At 48.1% G+C, this 23,530-nt stretch overlaps 1 protein-coding gene across 3 annotated transcripts in view; it reads left to right on the top strand.

The window, feature by feature from the left end:
• The window catches only part of LOC147418597 (glycerophosphodiester phosphodiesterase GDPD4-like), an 81,131-nt gene that overhangs the window by 26,476 nt on the left and 31,125 nt on the right, over nucleotides 1–23,530 (top strand). For 2 of the 3 annotated variants that reach the window (XM_086506612.1, XM_086506610.1), the window contains 5 exons: nucleotides 905–1,002; nucleotides 1,124–1,184; nucleotides 1,289–1,369; nucleotides 3,791–3,883; nucleotides 3,995–4,084. In XM_086506612.1, coding sequence (XP_086362738.1) covers nucleotides 905–1,002; nucleotides 1,124–1,184; nucleotides 1,289–1,369; nucleotides 3,791–3,883; nucleotides 3,995–4,084 — 423 coding nt within the window. Of the gene's footprint in view, nucleotides 1–904; nucleotides 1,003–1,118; nucleotides 1,185–1,288; nucleotides 1,370–3,790; nucleotides 3,884–3,994; nucleotides 4,085–23,530 lie in introns of all 3 variants that reach the window. The other variant, XM_086506611.1, reaches the window with a different exon arrangement.

Raw genomic sequence — 23,530 nt, 5'->3', positions numbered from 1 at the left:
TAACCGAGGCTACTGAGAAATCAACTGTCCAACAACTAAGCACCAAAGAAATGCAACAACCACCATGTGTCAGAAGTAAACTGCATACTACATCTAAAGGAACTCCATTGGAAGTGGGAGTGTAAATTGTTGTTGATCTTCCTCTATTTGGAACACTTCTTGAGCGAATATCACCCCTCTTAGAGTGAATCAGGAACATACATCTGACAGAAAATTACGCATCAATATTGAGACTGCAGCTAATACGACAAGATCAAGAGATCTTGCTCTCAAGCTTTGCAAGAGAAGAACAAGGTGCTATATAAAGCCACCAAATAGATTGTCAAATCCTGTCCATTGCACGGGGAACCAGCAACTATTGCCGACAAAAGATCCACTTAGTGACGGGCTGAAAACACAATGTTGAAGGCGAGAACAGAGCTGCGAAAGGGAGAGAGGGTGTGGCTTGCCTGCATCAAGAAAGTTGAGAACAAAAACAGCAATGTGAGGTGCAAAGGTCAGCATTGAGGAGCACACACTCATAGACACAAAGGTATCAAGAATCGGCTATCCCATGAGCCATTGCAATGTCTTATTGTTTTAATTGCTCTTAAATGGTAGTATGAGTATCATGGATGTAATATGTACCCTACTGCTAAGCACCAAGATGATGTGTCCTAGTATTTGACAAAATCTATTTGTCTTCTTTGCATTTCCATCAAAACAATGAAATTGTGATGCTGCCTTTCCAAGTTATAATCTTTCTACCCTTTTAACGGTTTGTTCTCTTCGTGGATACCTAGAGGACATAGACAGTTTATCGTTTCATCTCCTAGATGGCGTTGGCGTGCTAGTAGGCATTAAAACACCTTCGTTCTTGGACTGGCTTAACTTTTTTGTATTATTTTATTGCATTGGACAACAGCTAGAAGCATACGATCGAGCCTTGATAGCAAAAGCTGATTGTATTGAGATTGATGCATCACGTTCACAAGATGGAGTTCTTGTTGCTCTACATGACAGGTGTACATCTATGTACTTGATATACATTTCAAATGTAGCTGTGCATCAGAGTAAACTCTTTATTTAAGATGCATAATTTTATATCGACTGCCTTGAGAGAATTGTTGCTTCTGCAGGACAGAGATCTGCAGAACATTTATGGAAATGATTATATACGAGTCAGGGATTTATCATTGAAAGAGGTGCTATCTTTTTACCTCTACACATGACCAAGCAGGAATGCTGGGAGCATTCTCGGCTTGCAAATTGTTTTCTGAATTTCAGTGCCTGCATGTCTTTGTCTCAGATAGTCAGGTTAGATGCAGGACAGAACTTCCCGAAGAAGTTCCGAAATCAGACGGTTCCTACACTAGTAAACGCTATTCAGGTCTGACACTTCTTTCACATAACAACATATATTGAGTGTGTCTTTTACATGCACGATGCTATATATTAGTGTAAAAATACCTGTTGCAGGAGTAATCAGAAGGGCAGGCAGTTTTACTGCTCTGCAGGCTTGATGAATATGTCTTCTCTCATAAACATGAACGCTTTAGGTGCTTTGAATGCAGCAGTAAAAAAAATCATACATCTCTTTGCTAGAGTTGCACTCATGGGGTTTTTCCTGTCTCACCTTTGAACAAATTTTTTTTTGTTGTGATGAAGAAATACTTTCGTAAGTTTGATTCAATGTAGCCAAACATAGGGTCTCACATTTTTGTCCCTGCATGAAGGGAGTGGTTGGAGCAAGATTCTTGTTGTGCCAAAATGGGCGTTTAGTACAGTAAGCACAAAATAAAGCAAAGCAGGTGAAAAATAGGGTACAAGTTCAAAGAAATATTGATCTATAATTCTTGCTTGTCTAAGCAAACAAAGCGTCGTAACAACTTCGAAATTTAGAGGGTTAGGGGTTATTTTGTAAGTTGTTCCAGAATGGATGTTTAGTATGGTCGTCTTACCAACAAAAAGGGGACAAATAGAAAGGGAAGATTTTTTGGCTTAATTTAGGATACCTTTGAGTTTGAACATCAGTGTAATATGCTTGCTTGCAGAAGGCAAACCTATCTTTGTATTAGCTTTGGCATAAACATTGTTGCATCAGCTAAAATTTGAGATGAGAGACGCTGTCAAAATGCATTGGAGATGCCAAAAATGAGAGGATATAGAAATAGGACTTGAAATTCTATTTTAAGGTGTGCATGATTGCAAATTGGTACTATCTATGCCCCTTGCAAATGCATCCCATTGCTAGTATGCTATAAAATGTGCAGGAATGATCAGCTAGGGAGTTCTTTACTTTGTATTTTGGAGAAAAGCTGGGGTGTAAGTTAAAGTACACATGGGTAGGGTCTAGAAGTTGGCCTTTGTAAAGAACACAAACTCTCCTATTTGTGCTAGATGTTTGGCAAGGAGTTCCTCACCCTACCTTTGAATTGTACACCTGGTGTTACGCCCCCGGGTCGGGATGTAAGGAAAAGTTGGGGTGTAAGAAAAAATACATAGGGGTAGGGTCTAGAGGATGGCCTTTGTAAAGACCACACAAACTCTCCTATGTGTGCTAGATGTTTGGCAAGGAGCTCCTCACCCTACCTTTGAATCGTACACTAGGTGTTACGCCCCTGGGTCGGGATGCGGGCTTGGCCCGCTTGGGTCCGGTTGTCAATCCGCTTTGGGTGGCCAACCTGCCGTCCGTGATGGTGCGTGGGGTGAAGACTAATGTGTCGAGGTGTGGGCTCCCCCGTCTCATCAGCCCCCTGGGAGAACCGCTATTCACCCTGGTTGATGAAAGTTTGATGAGCCGAGATGTATGTAGTGCAAAGTGCTAATTGCAAATGTACCCAAATGCATTGGAGAATGCTTTGTTTTGGAACAAGTGTGTGTATATTTTTGGAAAGCTGAAAGTATGCTGTGAATGTACAAGCATAATTCCCCATGCCTGAACATTGGCCGAAACGTAATTTAGTGTGCGTGGACCCGGTCCGCATGGAGACTTTTGTATGAGTCAAATTTAGAAGTAGATATCTTCACAATGCAAGTAACTCACCTTCATTTTGACACATGTTGTTGACTTTTGCTGACACCAGCTTTCGTTTCCAACGGCTGTAATCTTCAATTTGACAAGGCACCTGGTTGGATTGTGTCATCTGCTTGAAGTCGGTGTGGGCCTTATGACACCATGAAGTCTTTGGCTGTTCTTTAGTCTTTAAACTTGGTCCCTTAGTTGAGTAAGGAGCGTGGCCTCTAGAGCGCCAGAGTTGTGTACAAGAGCTTTGCCAAGTGCAACGGGTGAGGGTATGGATGCCAATATTCACTAATGGTTAGGAAGTGGTTGTCTGTTGAGTCTTCCACATGTCTGGGAGTAGTTTTTACAGGCCCCTCTTTCTATATGAGAAGCGCCCCCCCCCCCCCCCCCCCCCAACAAAACACACACACAAAAAAACCTTTAAAAAAAAAATCCTCCTTATATTACGTTTTACCCCTCATATAGTCTCTGCTTCCACTCCTACAGCAGATAGATATGTAGCATCTCCTCTAGATTTAAGTTTACTTTTGTTCTGGCCAGTTGTATCATTCGTATGATGAGTCTCATAGGTCATTTTTGCCTTTTGCAGTTGTAATTAGTACGTTTCATTTCATTCTCTCTCTCTCTCTCTCTCTCTCTCTCTTCCTCCTCAATGCCTTTATTATGAACTGTGGCCACTTGACATAGGGTAAGGCTTAGTATTGATACAATGTGAGATACCATTAGTTATAAGCATTGTTGGGTTACTGGGTTTCACCAACTTTTTAGTTATCGATTTGATATCAGCATGTCTCCAGTTATGTGAAGCAAATCATAATCGATGCCAAGGTTGGAGGCCCGGTGTTTGTAGGGTCTATTGTAGCGGGCATTTTGGATGCTGTAAGTAATCGGCTATATTCTGACAAAAGTTTTGTTGTTTTTAAAGCATTTACACTAGTTGATTAAGTTCTTCTGGTTTAAAATCAATGATTTAACTGCTATATTTTCCAGGTTAATGTGACAAGGTGCAGTAATTGCCTTGTTTGGTCTAAAGATGATTCTCTAGTAAAGGAACTGAAGAGATTGTCTCCACGCACTTATGTAAGTTTTTGGTTCTAGAGTGCATGTGTATTTCGTAGAGAGAGAGAGAGAAATGAAATGTTATATTAACGTCTTCAAAAGGCCATAGTGACCTATGAGACCAGAAAGTTACAAGGTGGTGGATCTGATACAAAGTCAGAGTAACGAAATAACCTAACAACAGTACAAAACAAAGATATATACTATGGGATCCTAGATTGGTCGATGTGAGCTAAGCAAAAAACTAAGCAAAAATGGGCGGCTTGTTGGGATAGCTGAATCACAAAAAATCTAGCATCGGTCGTTGGCGAATCTCATCAATTTCCTCCATGGTTAGTAGTCTGACCGGGCGTCGTGCATGCCTGGCGAGCGTGCTCCCAATCTTTTGACGTAGCCTCCGTCGGTGCTGTGTAGTCCTTCGCAGTCGTGGGCGCGTGGATTTCCCTAGTTCAATCGCTTGGTCGATCAGTGTGCCTCTCGTGTGAGATGAGTGGGAGCTCTGCTGTGGGAGTGGCTCTTGCGGCTGTCCCGTGTCTGCTTTGAAGAAGTCTGTGATCCGTCTTTGAGACTGGCTAGCCTCGCCATTCATCAAGCTCTCTCTGTGTCTGCGCAGCTCGAGCAAGAACAAACCCAGGCATCTCTGATCTTCGTATCCCATTACTCTTGAGAGTGGTTCAAAACTTTCTCTGAACAAGCAATGGAAGCGGCCTCGTATCTCGTAGTAGACGGGGCAGTGGCATGTATAATGCAGCTCTGTCTTAGGTTCCATGTCACACAAGGGGCATGTCCTGGCCTCTGCTGGTACTCCGTTGTATCTCCCAGTTTCAATCCGCAGCTGGTGAGACGATGTGCGTAATTGGCCAATAGCACATCGTATCCCATGAGACAAGTGGGTATCCATGTATCTTGGTCTCGTCACAGAACCATCTTCCGTAAGCTGGAGAAGGTGGTCTCTGTAGAAAGCCATTTTCGTGCCCAATTCTTGTGCTGGTTGTATCCATGTCCTCCTGGTGTCTAGCTGGGTCAGGTCTTGGCGGATGAGCTTGGTGATCTCCGACCGTGTAAGAATGAGAGATGGTGCATCCAATGAGTACTGGAATGGTGGCACCCTGTCTATGCTGAACCCATGCGCCTGAAACCATGATGTCATCTCCCCATACCAGCATGTTGTATCTCCTTGTATGGCTAACTGTTGAGAGGACTCAAGTGCTATGCGAGCATATCTGTCTCTGGGAGTTCCCATGTGCGGTTTATGAAGGAGACTGATCTGGTGAGCGCCTCCACCACTAGTGGGGGGGCCGCTAGCTCTGCTCGGATAATGGCTAGTGGTACTGATGCCTTGGCTCTAATGAGCCGCGAGATCATAGAGACGAGAGGTTTCTCCATGTTCCCCCATCTGTCTGTGCGACCCGGCCTCCCGTGGTGATCCAAAGAAGGTCCCCATATCTCAGCCCCATAGAGCAATGCTGAAGCCACCAAGGTGTCAAAGAGCCAGAGCTTCGTCCGGGGATCTTGAAACTGAACCTGCGAACACATCCTCGCCAATCTACCCAATGCTGCGTGGGCTCTAGTCAGTCTGGTCTCTGCTGCTCTTCTGAGTGAGAATGTAGGTCCGCTAAAAACCACTCCAAGGTAAGTGTAAGCGTCTGTGTACTCCACAGTCTCCTGGCCGTATGTGAATGTAGGTGCTGACCTCCTGATCCACTGTGGGGTGGTATTAAACACCATAACCTTGGTTTTACCAAGGTTGACAGACAAACCACTTTCGTGGGCAAACGTATGCAGAGTATCTAGTTGACGTTGCATTCCCTCTGGGGATTCGGAGATCAACACAATATCATCAGCATATAACAGAAGTGGAATCCATGTCCCTGCCAACTGTGCTCCTTTATCCCCATCGCTGTCAATGTAGTCAGAAACCTCATCCACATACATACCGAAAAGAGTAGGAGAGAGCGGGCAGCCCTGCTTCACCCCAATAGTGGAGTGAACCGGTGTAGAAAGCCCCTCCGGGGTGCGTACATGCCCTACTAGTGATCTGTACAATGCCATGATTCCCCAAATGAGCTCTGTGGATACTCCCATTTCCTGTAATCTGCGTATCAATCTAGCTCTGGGTACTGTGTCAAAAGCTTTGCGGAAGTCCACAAAGCTACAATAGATCCGTCTCCCATGAGATCTGCCTTCCTCGATGATGGCCCTGAGTGTCAAGATATGGTCAAGAGTAGAGAAGCCTCTCCTGAACCCTGCCTACCCAGTTGCACACATTCCTTTCTTCTCTGCCCATCTACTCAGCTGTTGCTCAAGAATGGATGCATACAACCGTGCCAGTGTGTGCCCAAATCATAATAGTGCGATAATTCCCAGGCTCCATGGGGTCTCCTGCCTTGAAGATAGGTATGATCGTAGATAGGCTCCAAGTGTCCGGTAGGCCCTCACACATGGCACGGTTAAACATAACTGCTAGAAGCTCTGCTAGTAGGTCTTTGGCATGCATGAAATGCTCAGCGACTAAGCCAGCATGATCATATGCTATTCCAGTCCTCATCCTGTCAATGGCTTTTTTCACCATCTCAGCGGTGAAAAAAGCACATGTATGTGGGCATGGGTCGGGGGGGTTGGGGAGGGGCGGCTGTCCAGGTACTGTGTACAAGGATGATGCGTACTGACCCTAGGTCTCTGTGGAGGAAATAGCAGGGGGGGGGGGACTGCTCATGAAAGAGCCGCCACACCTCACGCGAGTCCTGACTCAAGAATAGCTGAGATAGATCCTGCTCGAGTCAAGCCAAAAAAGCTCTCTTCTTCCGCCGTACCAAGCGTCGGAAGTCAATCTGTGACTGTCTGTGAGTGACATTCCCCAAAAGCACCTCCCTCTGAAGTTTGGCTCTAGTCTGGCGGCACTCCTCATCGTACCAGCCGTTCTGAGGCATGCTTCCTGATCGGCGGCTCTGCTCAGGCTGGGTGTGTGGGTATGCTTCTGCTGCTGCCTCATGTAATGTCTGTGTCAGTATAGTAGTTAGCTCCTCCAGAGGTCGCCCCGGGTCCTCAGTGCATAGGCATCTGTAGATCCCGTCCATGTATACAGAATCCGTCTCCCGTGTGAATGTGTAGCGAGTAGGGGCTGCTACCCGTGGCCTGTGTGCTACACTAAACTGGAAAGAGATGGTCATCGACACCAGAGCATGATCTACTGCTACCCCGACCGGTCTGGGCCCAACTGTGAGATCCTGGATACTAGAGATGAGATTCGGCTGTGCCATGACATAGTCCACTGTGCTGGCTCCATGCCTGTGTGGGAAGCATGTAAAACCTCCCGCAACAGGAAATCTCTGTAGGCCGTTCAAGATGGCCAATCCATGTGCAATGCCCATGTCTATCAGGTGTCGCCCATACTCAGTATATTCCACATTGTGTGATAGTCTGGACAGGCCCGTCTCCATGACGTCTAGCTCTCTTAGCATCTCCTCTGAAGTGTCATAAAACACTGCCTGGTAATGGGCAGTCCTAGCATTGAAGTCCCCTAGTATGATAATGTCACCATTCCTAGAGAACTCCCATATGTCATCATCTAAAATAGAGAAAGGGGACTGTCCTCTAGGTGATGCATAAACTGATGTACTTGGGGGAAAGTAGCAAATAGCTAGGTAGAGATATCTGCCTGTCTCTGCTTTCAATCTCACCCACATGTACCTAGCCTGCTCATCCCTGCGGGCTATATGTATCAGTGGCTGCAGATCCTCTCTAAATAACACTGCCACTCCCCTCGAGCCCCGCCCTCTGTGCTCTGAGCGTGTCTCCTGTCTGTAAGCTGTCTCCCACCTGTATCCACTGATGTGAGGCATGGATTGCTTTGGGGCCTGGTGTGTCTCAGAGTAAAAGATGATGTCTCTTTTAGTAAAGCTATCCTCAAAAGCACCTACATCAAGACGCATAGATCCATTACAGTTCCAGGCAGCCACTTTGAGTGTGGTCCCATAAGTCTCGCACCGTCATGTGGAGCGTCGCTCTAGTATTACCACTTTTCCATCTCGGTAAAAGGCAATCTTGCCTTTTCCCCTTGCCGCTCTAATCTCCGGCATTACTTCCTGCATATGGGCGATCTACGAGAGGGTGAGATCATCCCCGAGAAAGATGCCAGTCTCTTTAAGAGTTGGTCTTTTCTTCAAGAAGGACTTCTTCGCTTCCATGGAGGGAAAATGGAGGATGAGTGCTCTTTCTTTTGAGGTTTCTCCACTGCTTCCATTTTTCTTTATGTTGCCCACTCTCCATGCCCTTGTGTGCGTCGGCTCATGAACCCCCATCAAGGCTGTGAGTTCTTTTACTTCTTCGTCCACATTGCCTTCGTCTTTAAGACCGCAAATTCTCACATGTAAAGCGCGCATCCGTCTCCTTTGCTCCTCCTCTAGTGTCTAATTAATGATAGTGGGTGTGGACGTGGGCGTTATCTCCTTGCCTTTTCCTTTCTTGGCCACCTTGATCCATTTCTCGGCTTCATCCACCTTCTGTTGAGTTTTGGTAAGAACATCCACCCAAGAAGTCGTCATTTCTTTGTGTTGCTCTTCTCCCTCTTTGATGGCCCGTACTTGCTCCTTAATTGTGTTGATTTCTTCGATTACTGAGGGTTGCAGTTCGCCCTCTTCCAGTATGTTTCTTGATCGTGCTTCGGCGAGATCTTTCTTGAGCGACGCAATCTCTGCCTCTTGAGTCGTCACTCGGTCTTCCAGCGTACTTATCTTGCTCTATTGGATCAGCACGCGTCCTTCGAGCATGTTTATTGTGCCCCAGAGCTTGCGGTTCATCTTGGTAGTGATCTCCGTCATTTCCTCTTTGCAGTTTTGAATGGCATCCTCTAGGGGGTCTGCTTTATCGTTCAGCTTCCTCATGCTTGATCGCCGTCCACCAAGGGGTCCCTAAACGTACGTGTGCACCCACACTAGCAGCGGGCGCGGTAGCTGGGCGGGTGGGGGAGCGTCGGGCGGTACGGCAAGGGAGGGGGAGCGATAGAGTGCAGACGAGAGAGAGAGAAAAGAAAGAAAGAAAGAAAGATTTTTAACGTCTATATCAGGCCGAAATCGGCCTATGAGACAAATCAAATGTACATGGTGTGTATGTCATCCGTCTATCGGAAAGACAAATGAAACAAAACTGATACAAGACTGAACTGAATGTAGGTAGTGGGGTATCTGAGGAGGGATGGAGCTCTATCTCTAGGGGTATATGCATGTCTATATGCTCAAGGTAGTACAATCATGAGAATGCATCAAGCTATCTAGCTCCATCCTGTACTAATGGGGGGATGTAAGATGTGGTACATGGGCGGGTCTGGTGCCAAGGCTACCCGGATGAAAGCTGTCGGGTCGGCCCTCATCTGGGCCACTCGCTCCTCAGTGGCACGGCGCTCCCGAGCTCGGATCTCCTCGATCTATCGGTGGTGGGAGCTCGCGCCCCTGTAGCCTGTGACTCGTGGTCGTCGTCTAGCTCGGCTCACCTCCGCCTGTGGGAGTGTCACTCCCCTCTGAGTGTCTGGTGAGGGAGGGGCGGCAATCCTCTGAAAGAAGTCTGTGAGCTGCGACTGTCTCCCCTCTGTCTGTGTAGCTGTGTGTGGCTGTAGTAGTGTGTTCCGATGGCTCTGTATCTCTAGTAAGAACCGTCCGAGCTGTCTCTGATCTCGAGAGTCCATGATCTCTCGGAGAGTGGGCTGTCCTCTGAATAAGGCCTCATACCTGCCTGTGATCTGTGTATGCTATGCATCTACATACAAAGTGCTCCTCACTCTCCACCTCCTCTGTGCAGGCTCTGCAGACTCGCTCCTCCCTGGGAACACCAGTATGTCTCCCGATCTCAATCTCTAACCTGTGTGAAGCCACTCTTAGCTGACCAATCGCCACCCGTGAGCTATGTGGCATATATGTGTCCATGTAGCGTGGTCTCTGTATGAACCCCCCAGACAATATGGTGAGAAACTGGTCTCTGTAATCTGACATCCTTGTCCCCAAGCCAGGTGACTCCCAGAATCTCCTAGTGTATAGCTGCCACAGATCCTGTCTCAATACCAAGTTCCTCTCACTGCGAGAGAGGTGAACATATGGTGAGTGGGGGTCGTACTGGAATGGTGGTAGGCTCTCCATGTCAAGACCGTGTCCCTCAAACCATGCTCTGACCTGTGAGTACCATGCTCTCTCATGCCCACTCTCTGATAGCTGTATAGCTGCCTCAAATGCTCTACGAGTAAGTCTGTCAGGAGGTAGCTCTCTCATCCTCTGGATGAAGCAGACTGTCTGGAATAGTGCCTCTACCACCATAGGTGGTGTGGCGAGCTCGGCTCTAATAATGTCATGTGGCACTGTCTTCTTGCTGCGGAGCAAGCGTGAGATCATACATACCTGTGGCCTCTCAAGCTGTGTCCACTGGTCAGCTGTCAATCCTGGTGCCCATACTGCCGCCGAGTACATCAAGGCCGGGGTGACTAAGGTGTCGAAAAGCCACCCCTTCGTGCGGGGTTCCTGAAAGTGTGCCTGGTGGCATCTCCGCTCTAGCATGGCCAGAGCTGCATATCCTCGGGTGAGCCTGTCAGCAGCAGCCTGCCTCATAGTGAAGGGTCCTGGTAGGCTGGTGAATGTGATGCCAAGGTAGACATAGGAGGTGACTACATCAACCTGTCCTCCTGCTGCTGTGAAGGTGGCAGCGCTCCTCACTGCACTGGATGTGTGAAAGATCATAACCTTGGTTTTGCCAAGGTTCACAGTCAACCCCCTGTGTGTGCTGAATTCGTCCAAGGCCTCAAGATGGCGTTGCAAGCCCTCGGGTGACTCTGAAATCAACACAATATCATCAGCATATAACATGATGTGGACCGGAGTACCTGCCAAGTCGCTCCCCTCTCCTCCTGCTCGCAGTATGTAGTCGGAGATCTCGTCGATGTAGAGCCCAAAGAGTGTCGGGGAGAGTGGGCATCCTTGCTTAACACCAATGGTGCTAGCAATGGTCTCTGAAAAACTGCCTGGGCAACGAACTCGACCCGTCACCTTCTCGTAGAGAGCATATATGGCCCAAATCATCTCTGTTGGTACCCCAATGCTGTGAAGGCACTGGAAGAGTCTCTCGCGTGGGACTGTGTCAAAGGCCTTGCGGAAATCCACAAAGCAGCAGTAAAGCCTCTTCTTCCGCGCCTTTGCCCCATCAATGAGGCAGTGCAGAACGAAGATGTGATCAGTGGTGGAGAAAGCTCGTCTGAAACCTGCCTGGCCTGGAGCTCGTAAACCCTCGATCTCTGCGTAGCAGCTGAGCTGTGCCTCAAGTACTGCTCCATATAGCTTGGCCATCGTGTGGCCAATCATGATAGTCCTGTAGTTCCCTGGGTCCAGGGTGTCGCCAGATTTGTGGATAGGCACTATGGTGTGCTGTGTCCACTCCTCTGGGAAGCCCTCCCCTATAGCCCGGTTGAAGACATGTGCAATCAACGGGGCTATAGTGGAGGCCGCATAAATGATGTGCTCACTGTGTAATCCAGTATGGTCAGCTGATCGTCTGTGCTGCATGCGACGTATGGCCCTCTCTACCATCTCTGCTGTAAAGAAGGAGGAGCACGTGGGGCGTGGCTCGTGTGGCTGTGGGATAGGAGGCTGCCCTGGCACCTTGTAAAGTCGCTCTGCATAATCATGCCATATCTGTGGATCCTCAATAGCTGTAGTCGGACGTGGCTCGCGCAGGGTGCGCCATGCCGTCGCGCTATCCATGCTCATGAATAGGCGGTATAGCTCAAGCTCCTGTGCCTCTTCGAATGCTTGCCGCTTTTGGCGTGTCAACGTCTTCATATGCCGTCTGGCCTCTCTCTCTGTGATCTCTCCTAAGGCTCGCCGTGCACGGAGGCGTCGGTATAGCTCTCTGCACTCATCATCATACCAGCGGTTCTGAGGCATAGTCCCGGGGGGGGGAGTGCGTCCTGTGTGAGTGGTGTGTGGAAAAGAGCTAATAGTTGAAGTGTGGAGAACGGAAGATATGTGATGTGAGAACTGAGAGTGGTGTGGATGGGTGGAGGAGGCATAGGCCATGCTCGACCTCGGCCGAGTAAAGAGAGGCTAGCTCATGTGTGAAATGGATGGTGGTGTGTGGAGTGTGTGCTGTGGAGCTGTGTGGGATGGTATCTCCGGTGATGGAGAAAGAGAGGTATGTGTGGTCGGCTCCGATGGGTATGGGTGGAATGGTGAAGGATGTGATAAGGTGTGTAGCCTCCCTGGGTCCCAGAATATAGTCGACTGTACTCCCCCCTCCCTCTGCAACTCCATGTGGCATACAAGTCAGGCCCCCTGAGGTGGGCCACTGGACCATCCCGTTATAAATAACGAGACGGTGCTGGGAGCCAAGTCGAAGTAGATGTCGTCCGTAGGCTGTGACTGGAGCTCTGTCTGCTGTATCTCTCATAGTAGCCTCCTCATCTAGAGTGTGTAGTGCCTCTGGGTCCTCGTGGTCATATGCCTCACACTGCTCACTGCGCGTACGAGCATTGAAGTCTCCCATAAGGAAGACTTCACCCAGTGTGGAGTACTCCATAATCTCCTCCGTGAGGCATGCGTACGGTGACTCTTGCTCAATAGGGGCGAATCTGGAGCCTGTGGGAGCAAAGTAGCAAAGGGCAATGTAGACGATCCTGTCTCGTGAGAGCTCGAGGCGAATCCACATGTAGCGGGTCTGTGGGTCCCGGGCAACAATCTGTAGTCTGCTGTGAAGCCCCTGTCTAAAGAGTATGGCCACTCCTCCTGAGCCGCGAGTGGTGTGCTGGCGCATACATCCCCCATGTAGAGACTCCCACTGGAATCCATGTATCCGTGGTAACCCTCTCTCTGGGCTCTCGTGTGTCTCTGTAAGTAGAATGATGTCTCGATCTCTCATCACCTCCTCAAGTCTCTCTGGGTGTGTCCATAGGTCTCCATTGCAATTCCAAACCGTGACATGAATCTCCTCGTGTGTCCCACAGGCCGCGAGTCCCTATGCGATGGTCTTGCCATCAATGATAACCCTACCATCTCGATATACTGCCTTCTTCCCTTCTTTGCGGGCTTGATGGACTCTAGGCATGCACGCGCGACGGTGATCTTGTTGCATCTTTGTGAGGTCATCATCAAGATAAATCGGGGGGCCTTCTAGCCCTCTCAAGATGACCCTCTTTCGGAGGAAAGAAGTTCGAGACTCCTCGGAGGCGAATTGGAGGATGAGAGCTCTCTTCTTTGGATCTTTGCCGGCTCTCCAAACTTTGGAGAAAGGGATCTCTTCTTCCTTGTATCCCACTTTCTTGCATAAAGCTTTCCCATCGCTCTCGGGTGTAGACCCTTCTTCTTCTTTGATGCCGGTCACTCGCACATTGAGACGGCGAGCTTGTCGCATCTTCTCCTCCTCGATGGTTGTGTGTACGATGAGTACCTCATCTTTTTGGGCTTCCTCTCTTGCTACCTTCTTGATGTTCTTTTTGACCACTTCGACCCATCCTTCTTTGGTGGCCTCTAATTTGTCCTCAATGCTTGCGGTGAGGGCTTTGGTGATCTCCTCCTTGAGGGCTTCCTTAGCCTCCTCTTTAATCTCTCCTTCCTCGGGGGTGAGGGATGTGATGGAAGCATGAAGGAGATCGATTTGTGCCTTCATCTCTTCTTGCTCTTTCCTCCATCTCTCCCTCTCCTTCTCGTTCTCCCGTTCCCTTCTCTCCTTCTCCTCTTTGAGATTTTGGATTTCCACTCTCATGTCCTCCTTCTCTTCGTTCCATAGCTTGATGAAGGTGGCTTTCTCCTCCTCCCATATCTCTCTCTCCATCCGCCATTCTTTCATGTCCTTCTCCAATTGTGCAAGCCTCTTGTTCGTGAGCATGAAGGTTGTCTTCGTTGTCGATGCCGGCGTCTTGATGATGGGGGAAGACATGGCTGTCTTCGTAACTACCCTCTCTTCATATTGTGAAGAAGAGGGGAGAAGGGGAAGAGAGGGAGTACGTGTGTGTATGCGTGTATGTGTGTAGTGTGTGTGTGGGTATGTATCCGTGTGTGAGAGATTGGGGGCAGCGGGCCTGGTGCACTTGGTAATGCTGCAACAGTGAGGCAGCGGCAAGTGCTACAGCCTTGGCAGCGTGCAGTCGCAACAGGTCAGCCACAACGGGTTCAGCAGCAGCAGCAGTGGCGCGCGCAGGGGGTGAAACAGCAGCAGCAGTGGTGCGCGCAGGGGGCAGCAGCAGTGGCGCGCGCAGAGAGAGAGAGAGAGAGAGAGAGAGAGAGAGAGAGAGAGAGAGAGAGAGAGAGAGAGAGAGAGAGAGAGAGGGGAAGGAAGGGGAGGGGAGAGGGGGGGGAGTATTAAAAAGAAATAAAATGATATACTAGCGTCTTCAAAAGGCCAAATTGAACTATGAGACCAAGCTGATACACCATAGCGAGTGTGATACCATGTCCGAGAAAAAAATAAAAAAAATAAAAAAATGGGACTTCCTACGCGTAGAAGAAGGGGGGGGACATCCTACGCGTAAAAGAGAGGGGGGGGGGGGGGGGGGGGGGGGGGGACAACCTACGTGTAGAGAAAGGGGGGAGGGACATCCTACGCGTAGAAGAGGTCTAGGGGACACCTTACGCGGGGAGCACAGGGGGGTAGAGGAGTGGGAGCGGGAGGGCAGGGGCGGGGGGAGCCGGGCAGCGAGAGCGAGCGGGAGTGCAGGGCAGCGAGCAGGGCGAGGGGGGGGGGCGGGCACAGCAGCGCAGAGAGGGGGGGACAGCGTGGTGGGGCTGCAGGCGGAGCGAGGGAGGGCAGGGGCAGGGCAGCGAGCAGCGCGAGGGGAGGAGGCAGCGTGCAGGGGTAGGGAGCGGGAGCGCGCAGAGAGAGAGAGAGAGAGAGAGAGAGAGAGAGAGAGAGAGAGAGGAGAGAGAGAGAGAGAGAGAGAGAGAGAGAGAGAGAGAGAGAAATGAAATGAAATGTTATATTAACGTCTTCAAAAGGCCAAAATGACCTATGAGACCAATCAGTTACAAAATAGTGAATCTAATACCATGTCTGGGTACAAAAGAACTAGAAAAGAACTAGAAGTGGAACAAAATACTACTACTACTACTACAATCTAAAACTACGTGGGTGTAGCAGCTGATACAATAGGTACCCGGAAACCCGGTAGGGAGCGGGAGCGCGCAGGCAGAGAGAGAGAGAGAGAGAGAGAGAGAGAGAGAGAGAGAGAGAGAGAGAGAGAGAGAGAGAGAGAGAAAAGAAATGAAATGAAATGAACTGAAGAAATCGTCTCCACACACTTATGTAAGTTTTTGGTTCTAGAGTGCATGTGTATTTCGTAGAGAGAAATGAAATGAAATGAAATGTTATATTAACGTCTTCAAAAGGCCAGAATGACCTATGAGACCAAACTGATACAAAAGTGGTGAATCTGTTACAATGTCTGGGTACCTTAGTACTAAAGTACTAAGTGTGAAAGTGTGAAAATAAATGTGAAAAACTAAATACAAAGTATCAAATAAACTTCTTAGGAGCATTCTTGGTGTTTGGTTAGAATGCTTCTAATCCTTTGTTGTAGTCTCCTCCGGTGAAGTGTGCTTCTGCATCTCGGTCGTGGTCGTCTCGATTTCCTAAGCTCAATCGCCCTGTCAATGAGGGTGCCTTTGGTATGAATGTGGGTACTCCTTTGTGCTGGCTGCTGGCCTCTTGCTTCTCCTTCCACTCCTGCTTCTCTCGATCCGAAGAAATCTGTGATCTGCCTCTGAGGCTGTAGTGCTCTTTGTCTTCTCATTAGATTATCCCTGTGCCGATGTAGTTCCAGTAGGTACAAGCCTAAGCATCTTTGATCTTACAAAATTTGAGAGAGAGAGAGAGAGAGAGAGAGAGAGAGAGAGAGAGAGAGAGAGAGAGAGAGAGAGAGAGAGAGAGAGAGAGAGAGAGAGATTTTTTAACGTCTGTAAAAGGCCGAAATCGCCTATGAGACAAATCAAAGTACATGAGGTGGGTGTCCTCTGTGTATTTGTAAAGAATAAAAGGTACAAAAGTAAAAGTGACTATCCTGTATAATGATTGGGGGAGGAGGGAGGCGATACAAGGGTGGGGGTGGAGCTCCAAAACTGAGGAAAAGATGCAATCCTATATGCTGGGGTAGATACAATCATGAGAAGAAATGCTATCCTATCTCTAGCTCCATCCAGTACCATAATCTGGGTGTAATACATATTGCATGGGTGGGTAGGGTGTGAACAATCCGCGTAAGATGGCGGCTAGGTTTGCAAAAGCCCGGATGCGTCTCTCCTCCAAAGATCTATAGTCCTGGATCTCTCTCTGGTGTAGGCGAGGTGCCCTACGTCCATGGGTACTTGGGCGTCTGCGAACTCGGACCTCCTCAGCCTGTTGTAGAGTCACTCTTCTCTGGATGGTCGGAGATGGTGGCGTTGCTATGGTCCTTTGAAAAAAGTCTGAGCTGTGTATGGCTCTCGTCCCTCACAGCTGATGCTGCCTGGAGGAGGGAATCCCGATGCTGCGCTGCCTCTAGGAGGAAGCGGCCGAACTGTCGCTTGTCTCTTGTCTTTGGACTCAAAAATCTGATGTAGAGTTGACTGATTTGCCAACAAGGTCGGATATCTGCCTCTGATTTGTGCTCTGGGGACATGTGCAGCATGTCCCTGCCTCAATCTCTAGTTGGTGTGATGATACTCTGAGTTGTCCGATGGTGACCCGTGCTCTATGTGGCATGTAGATATCCATGTATCTCGGTCTTTGGATGAACCCATCTGCTAGGATGGTCAGGAAGTGGTCTCGGTAGTACTGCCTCTTCGTGGGAAGAGGCTCTCTGGGTGTGATCCATGTCTCCCTGATGTTGCCAGAGATCCTGACTGAGAACTCGATTCCTCTCGGTGTGTGAGAGGCGTATATGAGGGGAGTCAGGATCATACTGAAAAGGAGGCAAATCTGTGATGTTCAAGCCATGGGATGCAAACCACTCTATGACCTGTGAGTACCATGCCCTCGTGTCCCCCTCCTGATGCAGCTGTATCGATGCCTCAAAAGCTCTGCGAACGAGTTTGTCTGGTCAGAGCGCTCGCATGCGCTGGATGAAGCAAACTGTCTAAAAGAAGGCCTCTACTAGCATCGGTGGTGCAACTAACTATGCTTTGATGATGTCATGTGGTACCGAGGGTTTGCTATGGAGCAAGCGAGAGATCATGATGATCTTTGAGCGCTCTATCTGTGCCTCAGAGATGCTGATAGCCCTGGTGCTCATACTATAGCGGCATATATCATGGCAAGTGTGACTAGAGTGTCCAAAAGCCACCCCTTGGTAAGGGTGTTAGGTGCAGCAGAATGAATGTTTGAACTTTGCTCAAGATGAGTGCTCCAAACTGTGCTCAAGATGAGTGCTCCGAACTGTGCTCAAGGTTCCTTTTACTTACGGAAGGGAGAGCCTTCCATTCCTTTAGTGAGAGATTGCAATGGACACAAACAAAGTGATGAACACTGTGAATGGAAGTGCATGAGACTGAGAGATAGAGAAGAGAATACGACACCAGAGCCGTTGTAAAACCCTCCTCCGAATGCCCCACTCTCTATGGTGAGAGTGGTCTACTTATGATTGCACAAATCTCTACAATGCTTGGCTTGCCGACGATGTCAACGACGATGAGGACAACGACGAGACGGGCTGAAATCTGAGAATGCTAAGGGCTGAAATCTGCAAATCTTTATCTGTTGAATTCTGACTCTATGTCGGTGACGATGTCGATGACGACGCGCTGAAAACACAGATGCTGAAATCTGCGTTTTCCGGGCTGAAACTGCAAACTTCGATGGATCCCACCATGCGACGAGGAACTGTTGCGGGAAGGTGACATGTGCGAGGTTCGGGATTTCTTCTGCGAGTGCTAAAGGCTGAAAACTGAAAACGCTGGGGTTTCTTGATGTTCCGTCGCGGCGAAACTGCGAAACGCTATGCTGATGCAAAAACGCTAGGGCTGAAACAGGTCCTATTGCTGCCGGTTGTCTTGCAAATGCAAAACGCTAGGCTTCTTGATGGGTCTTGCTGCTGCCGGGGCTGATTTGCTGTGCAACAATCGCCAGGCTGCTTGTAGAAGAAAACGCTAGGTCCTTGCAGATGCAAAAACGCTAGCCTTGCTGATGGGGGGGGGGTCTTGCTGAGAAGTTGCCTGTTAAGCGGTGCTCCTGCTGCCTCTTCTGCCAGAAAGTGCTAGCGCTAGGTTTTTATTTATACAACTTAGCAAAATTGCCCTACCCACTTTCCAACAAAAGTCACTTAAAAATAATATTTGAAAAATGTCAAAAATAGGGAAAATAGGTCTATGCACTGTAAAAATGCTAGTGATGGGATCTGAGTGGAATCTGATGGTCATGCTGGGTGCAACTAGAGGATATGCATATAATCTAAGTGTCTGGACATGCACGGTCTGCGAATAGACTCACAAAAGTGCCAGATCACTTCCTATTCTAGATTGACTTGACGGAACTGAACCCTGATTATGCTGTAGCTTGTCCATGGACACATAGGGTTGGATGTGTCACGTGACATCCCCTCCTTTTGAAAGTGAGGTACTGGTACCGAACTGTATGGCGTCGAGGGAGATCGCCAATAGCATCCGGAAGTCTGGAAGGGACTCTTCGCCAGCCCACTCTGATGTGTGGGTCGTGAGGTACTTGAACTTCATAAAGGTGGCAACGCTTGCTTCTTTGGGCCGTGCCGAAAGTGACACAAAGTCTCCTGTGGCTCCTTCGATGCTTCAACTTCGTCTAGAGTCACGCTTCTTCCATCTTCAAGAATCTCCATGGCTGAAAATTCCTGAAACCACTTCCAACACAAAAACATGAACATACCCATTCCATGTAAAGCGAGTGGAAAAAATCTTGTCTTCCTCAAAGACTGTGCATGCAATGTAGATGAACAAAGAGACGGAGTGCTAACCCGTTCACCACACAGACGCAAACAATGAGATCGAATCTTGTCGTGCGGATCTAAATCAATCAATTGTGGCAAAACACAATGGAAATGCCCACGCTTGGTGCTCATACTTTCATGTGCTCTTTCTACAACTGTGTGGTGCAAAGGAAGAGACATAAAAGATGACTTCCTTGAATGCGTACTTTTCAGCTTTTCATGAAAAATCCACATACATTTTTGTGCTCTTTCATGAGTGAAACGTGCTCAACGTACAATATGTCATGCCTTGGAAAAGGGATCACATATAGACGTTGACTAAAATGCAGGAAACAATCACGAATGAAACACACGAACAATGCGTGTTGACGAATCATTCGAATACATAGTACTTCCTGTAACGGTTCTTTGGACCTAGGATCGAGAGCCAAGATCGGTTCTTCGTGATTGATCGAATCTGCAATGAGGTTAGCGTCGCTAGAGAAAGTATCCACTAACTCATCCTTCTTGTGAACAATCACAACCTTCTTCATGCAAATCATCATGCTTGTGAGAAATCACATCTTGATCATGCAAATCATCATGCTTGTCATTGTCATCCAAATCATCATACGCATCATTATCATTCAAATCATCATGCTTATCATCATGCAAATCTTGTGTACCATGCTTTGGAGAAGACGAGACCGAGAGAGTCTCCTCTTCCTGAGTCCGTTCAATCTTCGCCTGCACATTAGAAATGAGAGATGGAGAATGAACAACTTGCTCTCCACGAATGACAATGGGAGAGTCACTTTGGCATTGAAAGTGAACGTATTTTCCGCCCAATCAATGAGAGGGTTATACTCACGAAACCATTGAATGCCCAAAATCATATCACATCCTGAGAGAGGAGAGACAAAATTTTTTCTACAGAAAGCAGCTTGTTGAACTGTAAACAACACATCAAGGCACTCTTTCGTGATGAGAGAGTCCATACTGGGAGCGAAGCGACCTCGAGAGGGGATTTCTGACTAACCTCTAGGCGGGCTCTCTCAACAAGAGGGACTGATCACATCATGCATACTGCTTGGGTCAAACAATATGACAAAACACTGCCCCGTCATATGACCATAACATTTAATGAGAGACTCATCAATGGGAGGGTCAAGAGAAACTTGGGGCACACTCGTGTTGTCATTGATTGCATTGACAGAGGAAGTGGGTTCTGTGGATTTTTTAGATTCATTAGAGTGAAGCTTATGACATGTTCTTTTTATGTGACCCTTAATGTGACAATGAAAACAACGACCTTCCTTAGAATAAGTGCTTTGCTCTTCCGACGTGATGTATCCTCCTAAAATTCCTTGTGCTACCTTTTCATCTGAAGTGAGCTTAGGTTTAGCAATTGTGTTAGCCTTACCCTTAGGTTCATTGGAAGAGTTCTTTTTCTGAGAGACTGTTGGAAGATTGGTTAGCAGAGTTACCGTTCTTACCGTTCTTACCATTCTGAGGGCTCTCAGAAGTCTGGGAGGTACTTGTCGAAGTCTTGTTCTCCTTAGGCTTTCCCTTATTGTGCTTCATCTCCTGTGCGAGAGCAATCGCTACCGCCTTGTTGAGATCGATTGGATCGAGTACCTCGACAAAGTACTTGATATACTTGTCCAATCCGTAAAGGAATGCCTCTTTGCGCTCATCATCCGACTTGCGTAATTGGGTACCTAGCTGCAAAACACGATTAGAGAAAGACATAACTGGCATACCATTTTGCTTGAGAGCGCGCCAATCGTCCTTCAGTCGTGCGAGGTACTGAGGTGGCATAAACCTCGCCTTGAGCTTGTCTTAGAAATCAGCCCAATTGAAGGAAAGGGACGTGAATTTGTCACCTTCCTCTAGGTGCGCGGCTAACTGTGCCTCTTGCTATGCATGGTACCAATTGATGGCATCACCGGCAAGGTACATAGCTGCCATCAAAACCTTGCTATTTCCTGTCTTCTTGTTGTCGCAAAATAAGCATTAAATTGATGCAACCAAGACTGAATAACTGTAGCATCCATCTTACCATCATACTTACTGAACTGGATCTTCTCTGTGACTGGGTTGTTGGAGTCCGAATCACGGCTTGCGCCACTTGAGGAACTACCAACATCTTTGGCTGGTTCGGACTTCGAGGAAAGAACCTGTCGAACCAATTCTTGAGTGCGGAGATCCCTCTGAACCTCACGATCGGCCTCCAAGGCCGCTCGTCTTGCTTCGGCTTCCTCCTTTCTTTGTGCTTTTCTTTCCTTTCGTGCATCGCGCTCGCGTTCCAAAGCAATGCTAGTCGCTTCTTGTTGTTCTGCTTTTCTTTCTAGTTGTGTCATCGCAACGCAAGTCGTTTCTTGTTGTTGTGCCATCATCTCCAACATCGACTTGACCATTGCCTCCATAGGATTTGGTACAACTCGTGGCGTAGATGTGGAAGGGTCGGAAAAACCTCTTGGTGGGGAAAATTCTTCGTCGCCTCTCTCATGGTCATTATCTCCATGCGAAGTATCCATGCCGCTTCGAGTGATGACCATACTGTGATCTTGGGTTCTTAAGTTCACGAGGAACTTGGGTTCTTGTGGGTCTTGGGTTCTTGGGTTCTTGAGGGTCTTGAGGTTCTTGAGGTTCTTCTTTCTCTTGCAATCTGTGTTCGAGAAGGATCTTCTCTTCACCCGAGTTCTACTCTTTTTCGTGGGCGCACCCCTTGGCGGCCTTGCGCTCACACCAAGGTTGCTTTTTCCCACCTCACGTCGATTGGCCAGCCGCTAAGTGCACGGTCCGCTCTCAATGAGTGAAAAGAGGCACAAGGGGAGGCTGGACAAGCTCTTCTTTCTTGGGTTTCCTGTCACTCTTCAAAAACACGATTAGGAATTGACACGCCCAAGCGAACTTGGGTTCGTGCGACCTCAACAAGCAAAAGAAATTCTGTGGTTCTTTCCTTGAGTGATACAGAACACTGCCAAAGCTACGATACCAATGTTAGGTGTAGCGAATGAATGTTTGAACTTTGCTCAAGATGAGTGCTTTGAACCGTGCTCAAGGTTCCTTTTACTTACTGAAGGGAGAGCCTTCCGTTCCTTTAGTGAGAGATTGCAATGGACACAAACAAAGTGATGAACACTGTGAATGGGAGTGCATGAGACTGAGAGATAGAGAAGAGACTACGACACCAGAGACGTTGTAAAACCCTCCTCCGAAGGCCCCACTCTCTATGGCGAGAGTGGTCTACTTATGAATGCACAAATCTCTACAATGCTTGGACTTGCCGACGATGTCGACGACAATGAGGACAACGACGAGACGGGCTGAAATCTGAGAATGCTAAGGGCTGAAAGCTGCAAATTTTTATTTGCTGAAGTCGGTGACGATGTTGATGACGACGATGGGACGACGACGCGCTGAAAAAGCAGATGCTAAAATCTCCGTTTTCCGGGCTGAAACTACAAACTTCGATGGATCCCACCGTGCGGCAAGGAACTACTGCGGGAAGGTGAGATCTGCGAGGTTCGGGACTTCTTTTGCGAGTGCTAAAGGCTGAAAACTGAAAACGCTGGGTTTCTTGATATTTCGTCGCGGTGAAACTGCAAAACTCTATGTTGATGCAAAAACGCTAGGGCTGAAATTGGTCCTGCTGCTGCTGGTTGTCCTGCAAATGCAAAACGCTAGGCTTCTTGATGGGTCTTGCTGCTGCCGGGGCTGATCCGCTGTGCAACAATCGCCAGGCTGCCTGTAGAAGAAAACGCTAGGTCCTTGCAGATGCAAAAACGCTAGCCTTGTTGATGGGGGGGTGTCTTGCTGAGAAGTTGCCTGTTGAGCGGTGCTCCTGCTGCCTCTTTTGCCAGAAAGTGCTAGCGCTAGGTTTTTATTTATACAACTTAGCAAAATTGCCCTACCTACTTTCCAACAAAAGTCACTTAAAAATAATAAGTGAAAAATGTCAAAAATAGGGAAAATAGGTCTATGCACTGTAAAAATGCTAGTGATGGGATCTGACTGGAATCTGATGGTCATGCTGTGTGCAACCAGAGGATATGCATATAATCTAAGTGTCTCGACATGCACGGTCTGTCACCAGGAGGTGTATTTTTCCTGTTGCCTTCCGTAAATAAGTACTAGATATTTTTATTTATTTTATTTTTACTTGTTTTCCCCGGAACCCTTGAAAAGGTGCAAGTGGACATTGCATGGCTAGTGTGAAACGGTTGCGGCTGAATAGGTTTCTCACAGCGGGAGTCTGGGTCGGTCAGTCTGGGACTGGTCGGGCCAGTTAGCACTGAATTCTGATGATTATGGAAGCCTGTGCCCACCAAACGAAATCTGGGCCACTCGGAAAGTCACTTACAACTTTATAAGTGAGTGGGAACTAGAGAATTAACTCAAAGGGGCAAACTGGACACTTGGCAGGTGGAGGTCAGTCTGCAGGACACCTCAGCTGGAGGAGGCGCCCAAGAGAGAGGGGGCTGATTTTTCACACAGAAGTGACCTACTGTGTGTGTGAGTAGTGGGTGCAGGTCTACAGCTTTAATGGAAAGCTTGCCTTCTCCTCTGTCTCATGTAGCGCAATGATT

The sequence above is a fragment of the Adiantum capillus-veneris genome, chromosome 30, assembly GCF_014529385.1.
Source record: "Adiantum capillus-veneris isolate H3 chromosome 30, ASM1452938v2, whole genome shotgun sequence".
Lineage (NCBI taxonomy): Eukaryota > Viridiplantae > Streptophyta > Polypodiopsida > Polypodiales > Pteridaceae > Adiantum > Adiantum capillus-veneris.
This window is presented reverse-complemented; position numbering and strand designations above follow the sequence as displayed.